The sequence below is a fragment of the Bombus huntii genome, chromosome 5, assembly GCF_024542735.1.
Source record: "Bombus huntii isolate Logan2020A chromosome 5, iyBomHunt1.1, whole genome shotgun sequence".
NCBI lineage: Eukaryota > Metazoa > Arthropoda > Insecta > Hymenoptera > Apidae > Bombus > Bombus huntii.
In genome coordinates, this window is record NC_066242.1 from 6,592,321 (window position 1) to 6,606,630 (window position 14,310).

The 14,310-nt window shown below is 29.2% G+C and overlaps 1 protein-coding gene and 1 non-coding gene across 3 annotated transcripts; one reads left to right on the forward strand and one right to left on the reverse strand.

Moving 5' to 3' along the window:
* Window positions 1-1,528: 1,528 nt before the first annotated feature.
* Window positions 1,529-1,601, reverse strand: Trnar-ucu (transfer RNA arginine (anticodon UCU)). Its single transcript has one exon. It is a non-coding gene; the product is annotated as a tRNA-Arg (tRNA).
* A 930-nt stretch (window positions 1,602-2,531) lies between these two features.
* On the forward strand, window positions 2,532-13,423 carry LOC126865382 (ectopic P granules protein 5 homolog). 2 transcript variants are annotated; one of them, XM_050617798.1, is made up of 31 exons: window positions 2,532-2,621; window positions 2,738-2,958; window positions 3,299-3,535; window positions 3,611-4,810; window positions 4,888-5,289; window positions 5,378-5,600; window positions 5,687-5,859; window positions 5,927-6,067; window positions 6,135-6,295; window positions 6,375-6,504; window positions 6,582-7,126; window positions 7,198-7,375; window positions 7,578-7,601; window positions 7,758-7,985; window positions 8,069-8,232; window positions 8,325-8,507; window positions 8,576-8,699; window positions 8,773-9,291; window positions 9,357-9,499; window positions 9,611-9,788; window positions 9,863-10,060; window positions 10,136-10,267; window positions 10,348-10,581; window positions 10,679-10,862; window positions 10,942-11,501; window positions 11,624-11,793; window positions 11,871-12,079; window positions 12,171-12,416; window positions 12,481-12,697; window positions 12,767-12,976; window positions 13,059-13,423. In XM_050617798.1, the coding sequence occupies exons 2-31, from the start codon at window positions 2,857-2,859 to the stop codon at window positions 13,408-13,410; spliced, it is 7,767 nt and encodes a 2,588-aa protein (XP_050473755.1). In that variant the 5' UTR covers window positions 2,532-2,621; window positions 2,738-2,856; the 3' UTR covers window positions 13,411-13,423. The 2 variants fall into 2 exon arrangements, with proteins under 2 accessions (XP_050473755.1, XP_050473756.1); XM_050617799.1 differs by lacking the exon at window positions 7,578-7,601 and having other exon boundaries at window positions 2,551-2,958.
* The last annotated feature ends 887 nt before the right edge of the window (window positions 13,424-14,310 follow it).

A 14,310-nucleotide genomic window follows, 5' to 3' on the forward strand; every position in this document is an offset into this window, starting at 1 on the left:
TAACTTGAATAATTGTATGCTCGCCAAGCAAAATCGTTATATGTATTTGCAATAATCATAATGTTGACAATAGAAATCACGCGAAGGAAATTAGAGATAGCTCGATGTGAAGCTGGACATGCGCTTGCGCATCTTCAACGAATTCTCGTTGGTTCTTCTATAATTACATTGATTTCCATCTCGTCCCCGATTGGTTCGAAATCGGACTACCATTATATCACTCCACCGGCGAGTTATTCTGATAGGTAATTCTCACGCACCTAAAACAATCCAGATTACCATCGCAACACAGACAAGGTCGTTATTCATTGTGGTTCCGGCTAACATTGTCTACTTAAAAACTCTTTCATCTTCGTCTCGCTTTCGAATCTTATTTGAAATGAGCCGATATTCGACTGTATTTTGTTTTTCTTCTCGAGGACTCATTTCGTTTTAGGACTTCTTCCTTGTCTTTTTTTATTACAGTAGTAAACAAAGTTTATATATTTCATATATAAAACGTGCTGTTTGCGTATTCTCGTTTTCAAACCCGTTCTCAGAGTTGAAAAGAAGCTTCCGACGAAAAGATGAAGTATTATTGGTTTTACTAATTTCTTCACGCACAACCACTCCTTTGTTCACTATACTACTATTTTGATTCTACTATGGGCATTAAATTTATCATTATATTTCCCGAGAAGATTTTCAATGTATCAAATCGTTTAAATCTTTCATGTCACACCTCCTCAGGAAGTCATCCAATGGATAGAAATGCAGAATTTATCATTTCTGAACAATATATCAACAACTTATGGACAGAAATATCAAAGCTAAGACTCAATTTAAAATATAGCTGTTTGTGTTACCATTGAACGTGTTTTCATTAATTTCTATTTGAAATTATGGACAACTTAACAATTCCTTACTAACATCTGTAATATTTCTGTAATTTACCATTTTTTAACGACTAATTTCTAGGTTGCACAGAGTAGGCGCTTGAAACATCGAACCCAAATTTAGTAGGTGAAAATATCTGCATTTTGTATGACTTCTTCTGTTCTTAGTAAATTCATCATGCAATGTGGTATAGCATACATATAAGATATGTATAATGTGTCTAACTAATAAGAAGTTAGTTTCTACTTAGAGAACTACATATTATAGAAGCTCCATATTCATCATTGCGTATCAATACGTCTGGCTTGTAACAGGAGTTACTACTTAGAGAACTATAGAGCATCGTTATCAGGATTCAGTATGTTTCATTATTATCTGTTATTCTATAATTCTAAATAATTATGGTTGGAGTTAGCTCTCTAATTTGATTCTCCATTCATTCTTCTATTCGATAACATTCTTCTTTCTGGAGATTCTTCTAACATAGTGTTGTTCGTCTGCAATATCATTTCATTATGCATAAAATAGTGACAGATCACCTTATTTAGCATAGATAACGTATCACTGTATAAGTTTTTGGTACACGAATATAGCGAAAATAAATTTTATAAAATGCATCAAAAGGAAGAAATTATAAAAAAAACGTTGTCACCATCCCTTGTGGGGATCGAACCCACGACCTTTGGATTAGAAGTCCAACGCGCTATCCTCTGCGCCAAAGGGACTTGGCTACGGTAAGTTTCTATAACATCACACGTATATAGAAAATTTTTATTATAAAATTAATCTATACTATTCTCTTTAATCTACTGTATTTTCAATCTATAAACTATTTTTTAATATATGACTTCGCAAAATTGCATGACAAAGTAGGATTAAAGGAACAGTTAATTGCATTAATTAAATTCCCTATAAAAAAGATTGTCGAGCATTAGGGATATTTTAGGTAATCTTCTAAATTGTCAATAATTAATAAGTAAAACCTCAAACTCAATTTTTTTATTCTTCATTTTCATTTTCTTCTGACTTGCAGAAACAATCATCGAATTTTTATCATCAGTTACGACAATCTTCCTGTATATACTCATATAGTAGATTTATATATACTGATAAAAGCGGGACACCCGTATACGTAAATATATCTAATTGAAAAATTAATATTAAACATGATTAATCACCTATTTGACATTTCCTTGATTAAATAAATCAAGGAATTATCAAATAAAAGAGATGTGATATTAAGCTCATAAAGAGATATTGTTGTGTTTAATAGTAACTATGTATACTCTATTTTACCCTATGAATTACCCTATGAATTTCAATTCTTTAAAATTTATAATTAAATCAATGTACATAAGTCCACAAACAAGGATAAAATCTTTAATTTTTATTTCCATAATTATAGCTAAAAGATAATAATAATTCCATTATATTCCATAATATTTTTCATAATAATTAGCTAAACGATTTGAAAATATTTGGTAATTAAAAAAAAAAGTGTCGTTTAATATTAAATAAAAATAATAACAATTGCATAAAATAATATTTAGGAACAGAAGTAGAGAAATTGAAAAAAAATGAAAAAAAAGTATATGTATTTTTATTTTTTTAATTTTATAGTACACTATATAATTCCATATTTGACCACTGTGAGGCAGCACTTTATTTGTATATAACTCTCGGTCGAGAAACGGAACATTGTAAATCCGTAATGTTGCAACGGTTAGTGCGTATAAGTTCTCCATGTAAGTTTTATTATTGTAAAGTTATTTCATTAATCCCTTAAATGAGAAATCAATATGATGAATGAACGTACTATGGGAACTATCAATTTGAGATTCTAATATGTTTTGAAAAATAGGTTACACAAGAAACCATAGTGTATCCAAATCTATCTAAATTCTATATACAATGCCAATATATAGAATAGCGTCGTAGAAACTTATTATTGTGTCATAAACACCATTTTTCATATTTTATATGTCTTGCTGTGTGACGAATTTGACTTTTACATATAAAAGAGAAATTTACACAAAATTTGTTTTATATGTATATAAAATGGAAATATTAAAACAACGACAGGTATGTATTTATTGTTTGACACTTTTCTTCTCTTTTCTCTAACTTTTTTACCTGATTCACTTGTATGCAATAATAATCTATTATTTTGTCGCTAATATAGGTTAGAATATTAAAAGGATATTTACTTTCTGTACATTTATATTGATGTCAAATTAATGTAACACATAGCAATAGATAAATTATATTATATATTGTATTAGAATATTTATTGTTATTATTAATAGTTTTGTATCATAGCTTATTTTACACTCACTTTAAATATGTCACCTATAAAAAATAATAAAATTTATTATTTCATAAAACTGAAAGTTATGTTATATATATAAATATATCATTTTAGAAAAAGAAAGAAGAAAGGACTAAACTTTCTATAGAACAACAAATACCAGATGTTCCAACATTGGAAGAGTTTGAATGTCTTCTCGAAGAATCTCCTACAAATTATCCCAAGGGAGAAGGCATTGAAAATATGGAAAGTGAATTACATTCTGCTGCAATTGACACTGAACTCTATGAACAACAATCTATCCAAACAACTACGGAAGAGACAGAAGGGTCACAAGTTACAAATATCAAAGTACTTAGATACTATTTTCTGCAATCAAGTATGTTTTGTTTCTTACAAATAATCAAAATGCATTTTCAATTTTAGAATGAAATTGATGTTAAAATTGGAAATGATCTGACATCATCATTGAATAATTTAGAGGGGAATATGGAGAAAGTTACAACATCGATTTCTATGATAGAAATAATTGATAATACATCTGATGCTCTTAATAATGGAACTGCGATACCAAATTTATCTCAAGCTACTTCAAATATATCAAATTCAAAAAATTTCACTTGTGAGAGGGAAACAAAGAATTTGAAACAAAAGAAAGAGAAGGAAAGAAACAATCAATCAGATTCTATCATAAACGAAATAGATGTCACGCATACTGCTTTTGAGGAAATTATGCCTTTCACAGAGAGCCAACTAGCATCATTATATATTAATAAAGAGTTAGCGTCGATTGATATATTTATTTCAGAATTTGTTGAAGTACAACTTAAGAGTAGTACAATTAGACAGCAACATAAACTTCAGCAGCTTTTAACAAACTATCTTCGTGTAAGGAATCATTTAATTATCAATTCTCATGAATTGGAAATTTTAAAAAAGTCCTGTAAAGAATTGCAAAAACAATTATGGTGTTTAGATAAAGCCTGTATTAGGGAAGCAGGAGAATGTCAAGATGGAAATCCTGTTTTTGCTATACATGAATATTGCACTGCACGTTTCAATCAGCAGGCATTTAGTGCATTAACTCGAAATTTATCAACAATAAAAGATTTATTATACAACACTCAAGCATTATATTGTTATGAAGCAGAAATGTTCAGGTTTCAAATTGAACAGTATGTTCAAAGAGTTTACGACTCTTGTTATAAATTTGTAGAGTTTCCTTCTGGTATTGAAGGTGTAAATCTATTACCACTGCACATTTCTTCGCAAGCAATTCCACAACTAATGGAACTTAGGATGTGCATAACTATATTGTTTAATTTTCAAAGAAAATTATTAAAAGATGGGAAATTTGTAGCAGATACTAGAGAATGGCTTGAAAAATTAGTATCAGTTCTGTTGAAAATAGCAACTTGGCAAGATCATTTATTTATATTGAATCATATCTTGAGATGTCCTGGTGGGGTAATGAATTGGGCTCATAGCTTTGTTCAAGTTCCTATACATCCAGACCTTGGTAAATTAGGCGTATCTCCATTAAATGACCCATATTTAGATCATGTAGTAACCATACTGGCTGTAATACTACAACCTATTAAAGATAGAGATAAGTTCCTTGAACAGGTACTTGTATTGTAATTTACTACATGTGTTTGGATCATTACTAAATGATAATTAACTAATTCATGGTAATAATTTAGGTACAACAATCATTGGAAGATACAGCATGTAGTCCAGGTGATACTGTTTGGCTAATGTTGGATGAGGAAGGAGAGGAAGATGAAGATATAGCTAATGTTGGTGCAAACCTATTTGAAAGTGACCTTATTTCTTTACTAAATCAAATTCCTTTTACTAAAGTATTTGAACAAGTGCTATGTATTCGGTATAAGGATGATTATTATCAGAACAAAACTTACATTACACATTATCATTTGTTTCGAATGTTTGCATTTTTTACAACTGTTATTGGACTTTTAAAGCAAGGTTTAAAAACATACGATTCTCCAAGATATAGACAATTAACCAAACGACTAAGTGCATTAATTAGAGATATTGTGCAATATGCTAGTGATCAATGGGAAGAATTCGATAAAAATCAGGTAGTATTACTACTTTGTTAAAAATATTTTAATATATAAATTTGAATTTACTTTGTATAATACTAACTCTTGAATTTCTATCTTACAGAATACTCATGCATCAGTATTGATAAAACTTCAACTTGAATTTGATTGCTTTTTTTTAAAAGCCGTTTTGTGCATATTTTCGTCACGTCGTTTGGGGGCGTGGCAATATTTAGCTTCTATGCCTTATCATGTAATATCATCCAATAACTTATGGCAAATATTTTATATTTTACACTCTGGTTGTACACAAGTAGATATGTACGTTACTAATAAATGTATTTATGGTATGTTATAATTCTGCAATAAGAACAATATGAATATTTTTAAAATTGACTGTTGATAATATAATGTTATGTTATTAACGTTACAGATTGGATAAATGAATTAAATTCTTCACAACTTCGTGCAAAATTTGAAGAAAAGTTAAGTAGCATGCCAGGAGATGAATCATATTTTCTTTTAACAACCTTTGCTAATATGGCTTTGGCAAGGACCGATAAGGATTATGATTTTGTAAGAACAGCGACAATAGATTTGTTTCAAGTATGTATTATTATCTGTATCATATATGTATAATTTTTAGATATTTAAACATAAGAATAATTTACAGATAGGATTTCTTAGTGAAAAAACACAAGATTCTTGCTCAAAAGATGCTAGATCTCTTCTGTCAAATTTAACAAATAAATATCCTTCATTGCTATCAGATATCTTACTGAAGTTACGAGATAATTTTGTATCAGCTGGGAAGGTATGAAAAAATGTTATTACATGCTTCTATAAATAAATATGTCTAAATGTAATTTTATTAATTTTAGCTAAGTTTATATTTATTTACTGACTTAAAATTACACAAATGGGTACCACATGAAAAAGATATAGTTATTCTTTCTACATGGTTGAATCAATATTCATTAACATCGACTGAGAATCAGTTAGCCCGTTTAATTCTTACTAACTTAAATTGGGGATTTAATGAGTAAGAATATAATTTTTAACTGAACTAAAGTTTGTTTATTTAATATATAATGATAGTTTAATTTCTATGTCTGTTACAGAAGTGGTAACTTATATCTTCCTATTGATTTACATAGACGCATAGCATTATTAACTGTTGAGCTCACCATGAAATATGTACCTGATTCTTCTGTCCAAAATGCCTCTTTATTGGTAGAAGGTGTTAAACAGGTATAATGTGAAGATTCCACGCCAATACTTATTTAATGAAATCAATCTTGATATATATGTTATATTAAAATTTACAGGTTTCAACAATGATAAGACCTCAAACTGCTGAACATATTTTTTCATTATGGGCATGGGATATGATTTCTAAACTTAGATTACACCAACTTGATCAAAGTGAGACACTTTGTCTTTATGCACTTTCGAACCTCACTATAGCATTTACTCATGTACCAGACATGGACTCTGATTCATGCTTGGAAATTTTGGTCACTGGTACATTAGAAAAGCAACCTATTGCATGTTATGTGGCAACAATCATGACGTTATGGGGCCATTCTATACCTTTGATATGTTCCAAAGGATTTGCCCAATTAGAAATATTACAATATCATTGTAAATACGAACAAGTGCTTATATGTTTACATCATATAATACCTTTATTTTTGGGATGTATGGATTCATTATTTAAGAATGATAAATTTATTAGTCTTGTTATTTCTCTAATTGCGGCCGATAGATCTTATATGAAAGTCGCTAAAAGCCTTATAACAGCCGACTTTCCAGGAACAATATTGAAACAATTTTCAAATATGATACACTCACATTTATATAATTACAAAAAGTAAGTAAACATGTTGAATATTGATACTGGACAATAATATTTTATTTACAAGATGACATAATTTGTTATAGATATCGTTTGCAGACACCAAAAGATTTTGTATACCTATGGTTAAATGTACTTGTACTTATACCAGATTGGAATAAAGACCAAAGCGTAATGTATCTAATGGATATAGTCATCAGTGCTGCATTCTTTCATGTGGATGCAAAATCAATAATGGATCATATGTTTCAGAATCTTTTCTCTGTAAGATCTTTATTGCAGTTTTAATTACGTTAAATAATTAGAAATATTAAAATATCGGTTCTAAACAATTTAACAAATTACATTATACTTATTCCTTTAATATGTCGTTATAATGTATTTAACTTAAATTTGAATTTTACTTTTAATTGAGGTAATATTTCTATACCTTATATTGATTGAGAAATTATATCCATCTAACTAGCTTGCCATAGAGGAAAATAATGAGGTGCGGTTTTTCCTTTTATTTAAAATATATGCTAATTTGTTTTTATGAGACCAATCTAATTTTATTTATATGCATATATATATATGATACTTATATTGTATGTTTGTATTAAATTTGGTTGTGATATAAAAAATTTATTTAATGAATTATTTTCAGACTATGTCTAACCGCAATGTGATGACATCATTTGGCTCATTCTTAAATTGGGCAACTGGTTCTTCAAATTCTGTTAGTCTTTTAGGAAAATCTACTCAATCTGTTTGGGTTGCTTATCAGGTACTACTAACTGAACAATATAACAGAGAAATTAAAACTGGGTTATGGCATGAGATTTTAAAGGAATTGTCAGCACAGCCTAAAATATCATTAGATTCTGCTATGAAGGTATATTTTATATAATATTTCATATAATTCTTGAAATTTTGCATAATGTAAAATATATATATATATATCTAATATCTTTTTAGCGAGCTTGTGCAATTGTAAAAATGCAACCATTCGGAGCAAATGGATTATCTATATATCGTTGGTCACAGCAAGCACTAGATACACCTATAGGACATCCTATTCTTCCTCTTTTATGGCAAAACTTTTTTGCATTATTTCTTGCAAGAGCCCCGTCAATGTCAGGGTTTGTTTTACAAAAAGAGAATTTACATGTTTTATAGAAGTATGAATTTAACATTTTATAGAAATAAGAATGACAATGAAATTATTTTTCAGAGTTCATCATGGTGGAATTGGTGAAAAATTTTTTGAAGGCATGATTAATTTAAGTTACTTAAAAAAATTAAAAAAACGATTACACGATACTACTACATACTTTCAGTTAAAAGGAGAAAAAGAATTAGATAATGGAGTGCCAATCACTGATGACAGACGAGCATTTTATTCTAATGCAGCAAAGTATGTAACATTAGATGTAATGTATATAAGACTTATAAGAAAAACATGATAGATTTCTGTTCTTATAGGCTTTATAAAACTTTAAGTTTGTGGCTTGAAGAACCAAGATTACATGAACCAGGTCTTTATTTACCAGCATTACCTCCACAATATATGTCACAAAAATTAATATTACTCGTTCAGGATAATTGGGTAAAAATTTTAATTCGTTTATTATAAATACGGTGTGATAGAATATGATTGATTATATTGTTTTTTTAAATAGACGCCATGGTTAGAATATATCGATTATTGGGCAGTTCAGCGAAATCAAGAAATGGCAGTTCAAGAATGGGAGCGTACATGCTGTAGAAATCAAGAAAATTTCGATCAGAAGGGTAGAAATGTATCAATCTCACCTCCTAAAATGGATGAACCATTGCAAAGAATATTTAAAAGATTGACCACATATAAAAGACCTGTTTCTCCATGTTATGATCACCAGCACACACATCTTATTGGTGCAACTAAAGAAACTGTATACAATGCTGACTTAGTAATACAACACGCTGTAATGTGTTTTGAAACAATATTAGAATATGTTGAGACTTATAATTTAATGCTTCTTGAGCATACTGCAGTGAATTCTAGCTTTTTGGAACTAGTGCCTACACTTTATAGAGAAAATGAGAATCAAGTAACATTACATGCATTATGTGATCCAGCACCTCCAAATCAGAAACACTCTATATCAGGAACACCACCTACTGTGCACTGCGCTGGTCCAGCAGTAATTACAATTAAGGTAAAAACAATAATGTTCTTCTAATTTTAAATATAAAATTATTTATACAACATTGTAATATTTAGGTACCTGAAGCTCACATGAGTGATCCTATTGATCACATGATAACACAAAATAGAGCTGAATATGAAAATTTGTTGATAAAAGCTACTCTGCCGCCATCACATATGCTTATTTCCATATCTGTTTTTCTAGACCATTTAATTGGGTGTGTATAATACATATTATATCTTTAAGATATATAATAATGACTTGAAATTTACATTAATATATATATATATATGAATTAAATATGTAAATATATTATTATTCGTTTTAGAATGTTGGAACATGAAATAGTTGTAAATCGAACAAATGAAAACACAACAGCATTGTACAAAATTCGAGAAAGTGGAGTTAAATTATTTTATTGTTTTATAGACCATTATACAGAAGAAGCATCAATTTGCCCAATAACAAAACAACTTATGACTACTTATTTAGAAAGATTAGGGCAGGTCCGTATAATTGTAAAATTAAGAGAAATAATTTTAATAGATGAATTATTAATATGTAATATCAATTCTAATAGATATTTATTAGTGGAGAAGAAACTCAAGGTCCACAATTATTAAGCACTATTATGCAGAAACCAAACCTTGGTGGTTTACTTGGACCTTATTTTACGCCTGTTGCTGGTAGTGCTTCAGCATTTTTACAAATGTATCACACTGTTGTAGAATTTTCTATGAGTACAAAAGTCGATCTTTGTTTTGTATTATTATCAAAAGTAGGTTATTTTCTATTTTTTTATTTTTATATGTTTACATAAATATCATAATCTTTACGTTTATTTTCCCTTTAGTTTGATGTGGGAATCTGGTTAAATTATAAGCGTCCAAGATTAAGTGAGCGATCAACGTTCATACACTTAATATTTAGAGCTCTTTGTGATATGGGTCTTAATCCAGATGAAACGAAACTGGTACTACATGAGGTATTTATAAATTTCATATTTTATGATTACATATATTACGAAGAATTTTTATAACATGTTTGATAAACATTTTTTTATAGTTATTTAGGAATCATCTCCGACTTGTATTATTACATGAATTCCCAGAACATTATGGTGAAGTTCTGAGTGTTGTATTAAAAAATAGTGAAAGGCAAGATTTATCACTAGATGTTTGGCGAGATTTACTAGGAGCACTCAGTGGTAAATCAAAAAATGCGTTTCCAAGTTATTCTAAAATTAGGGATGAAATTCGTCATTATGCTACTGAGCAAAAACTTCTATCTCGACAAGAGGTTTGTGTTTTCAAGCATACAATATTTTACACTTATTTCTAATTCGGAATTTTTTACATAAATTTGAAATAAACTTATATTCTATATTTTATTACAGATATATGATACAGCTATATTATTAAAAAAACATTTTACGCAAGAACGTTTAAAATATGGTCTTTATGGATTATATCCAAAATATAGAATCTACAATGAACCTTTAAGTACATTCCTTGGTATGGTAGGTCATGCTCTTGTTGCACTTACTCTTCAATCTGATAGAGGTTCATTAGGAGACCAATGTAAGTATTTCAACCATACATCATGTATGATATTTGTAATAAATATAATTATTGTATTTTATAATTATTGTATTTAAAGTGTGTGAGAAAATATGGCCTGTCTTAAGTGAAATGTATTCACCTTGGGTTGCACCGTATCGGACACAAGATTTAAGAGAACCAGCTGCCGCATGGATTCAACAACTTACAGATGATCGATCTGTTTTATTACCATGGATTGTAACAGATGGTCCATATGCTAACAAATTTGTAGCAATGTTTGTTGAATGTGTTCGTTTTATTATCGATATTTTGCCAGCATCTAACAAGATACTCTGTTTCGTCTGGCAGTTTTATGTTACCAATTTTGCACATGATTCAGTTAAAGATCATATTCTGAACGTTATTCATGGCAACTTTTTATCATTGCCATGGGATCGTTTCTATCCATCTATAAATGATGTGGAATTGATGGCAAAAGTAATTGATCAAAATTTACCAGATAGTCACTTATTCCTGGGAAGCGTGTTTACATGTGTAAACTGGCCACTTTGGATAAATGACTTATTAGCATCACATCCATTAACTCTCATAGCGAGAATGCATGTTTGTTTATTAAATCTATTGGTAAAATTATCTACTGAACCAAACGTTAGACAGGTAATTAATTATATTCTTCACAGTCTTTGTATTCATATATGCAGAGGTCTTAAACTCAAACAATTAATAAAATGATCAATATCAGCTTAAGAATATGTTAATGTATTAACAATATATTTCAGACTGATAAAGTAATTCAGTTAATTATCGATACTGAAAAACTTTCTTGGCATTTATTAGATGCATCTGCCTATGATCCAATAATTCGTTGGCATGCCATGAACTGTGATTCAAGAGTTGTTCTCTATTCTTACAATGAGCAATGCCATCCTATAGATGTTGCTGTACATAAGTATGTATAATAATTTTATTTTATTATCTTAATTTTATTTACAAATTACATATTCTGTAATAAATATGATGTAATAGTTTGTTAAAGGTGGCAGCAGGCTATGATCCTGTTGTAGGTCATCTTTACCCAGCTATAGTAAGAAAGAGACAGCTATATATACACTTTACGATAAAATTATTAATTGCTTGTACAACACGATATAAACCTTTATTATCTACAAATCCAAAAGTATTCAACAATACATTATCAAAAATGCTAGATGATATGGAAGCTATTATCATAAACAGTAAATATGACACATCTATATAATTTAAATTATTGCATATATCTAGAATTATTAAAGAAGTACAATTAAAACAAAAAATAAAAATCTTTAGCTGTTCCAGAATCCCAACAAATTACAGAAGCAAGTTCACTAATTACTGAATTATTCTGTGTTATGAATCAACATGGGGTTCTCATGGAACATCTTCGCACTAGCTGGACATTGTGGCTTTCAAAAAGAACAGCTAACAATCCAATTCTTATGAGTATACTTAAAGTTGTTGGAACAACAGTTACTTCACCAACTATACTTGGAGAGTTAATGGAGGCTGCATTAGAATCATATTTTAAATTTAATTGTATGTAAAATAAATATGAGTATAGTCAGTTATACATTTTTTAACATTTTGATTTGTATGGCAGCATCTGAAGAAGTTTCACCAACTTGGGCTTCAGTTTTAACAATTTTCCAATCAGTAATACCTCGACGACCACCATTGGAGACATTTTTAATTTCTGAGGGAAAGCTTCTTACTTTGTACTTTATTTTACTTAAGCGACTTCCATTATGTCAAGACATTAGAGAAGAAGGAGTGCTTCTTATAAATTTAGTTGACTGGATTTCTGCTATTAAGCCAACGTAAGTGTAAATTATTAAAAATTTCTACATTACAGTATGCCTACATTTAATTTAATATTTTTTCTTTAGGAATATAAATGAAGAAAAATTACCTCTTTTTTGGGCTAAAACTTGTGAATTGGCATATAGACAATGTCAATATAATAAAAATACTAAAACTGCTGCTAGAGCTCTTAAAGGCCTAGCACGTTCGTTATTAACGATTGCTGATGACAGTGCACAGGGATGGGGGATATTAGGAGCTATTGGCCTTAAAAAAAATTCCAATCTGTCAATAAGGTAAATTAAACAATTTTATTACATAAAATATTAACATATATGTTATTCTATCTTGTATAAAATTTCTTTTATATTTATATAGGTGCAAATTTTTAAGTCGCGTGATAGGAGTGTATTGTTTAGCTCAATTACCTGAATCAAAATCAGATCAACAGATAGTAAGATTTACACCTGATTCCCCTGGAGTGGCATCATCAAAAACATATGAATCAAATGTATTGGAAATCCGACCTAGTACAGAAGCTATTAAAGCTATGCAGGCTTTAGAAGGACTTTTATTGAATAAACAATATGTAACGCTTACAGGAGACATAGAACGATCTATTAAATTAATTAGGAATCCTGCTAATTCTTTGCACAATGCAACAGTTATTCTAGGTGTATTGACAACAGAACTTTATAATCAAAGGTATTTGCATGTTTTGATAGATTAATGTAATATTTTTTGACCAGATTAGAATGAAAATGGCCAATCGTAATTTTATATTCATTAGTTTATATTTATTATTTTTTATTGTATAAAAATTTAAAGCAGTCCATTTTTTGCATAAATATTGTAAAGAAGTTTTGTAAACTTCATAAATTCCTCATAAATCTAGTCATAGATATTTGATTATATCTATTGCTGATTATCTAAATCATTATGTATTAATGATTAGTTAAGCATAAAAATTACATATGTGTATATAACAATTTGTATGTATGTATTATGTTTATATACGCATAAAATTAATATGTCCGTAACAGATCTATGTATTTAAGTATTTTAATTATATGATAATTTTATGATTAAAAATAGAATATTAAATTGATAAATTAAAGTTTATTAATTTATAAATCTTTATACATGCATTTTACACGTCAAATAGAGTATAAAAATATACTGAGTCTCATCTGAAAAATGAAAGTACAGAAGTTGACAAATTAATTCTCTTAATTAGCTTTTTTCACTAATGAAGATTTGTTCGATTTGCTATTTGTTTATTTATTAAATGAACTTCAGTTACATTTCTGGTCTATAAGCTTAGTTAGTCTTACAAAGAAACAGCAAATAGAATAAATTTTCGAAACACTATCATCCCGTAGCGATGAGAAAGTGGAACTAGTCCTATCGCTATGTTTGTCGCTCAATATTGCGTTCTTTGCCTACGGACAAGCCATGTGTTGTTATCTATTCTTACAAGCGCCAAGTTGCTGTTGCTTCCGTCTTCAATAGATGGTAGCACATGGCTTATCCGCAGCCAAGGCACACAATAGTTGCGATAAGAACGGCTATGTGTACTCGTATCATATAAAGAGTGTAACATATGTACCCGAGTGAGGCAAGGAAAGCG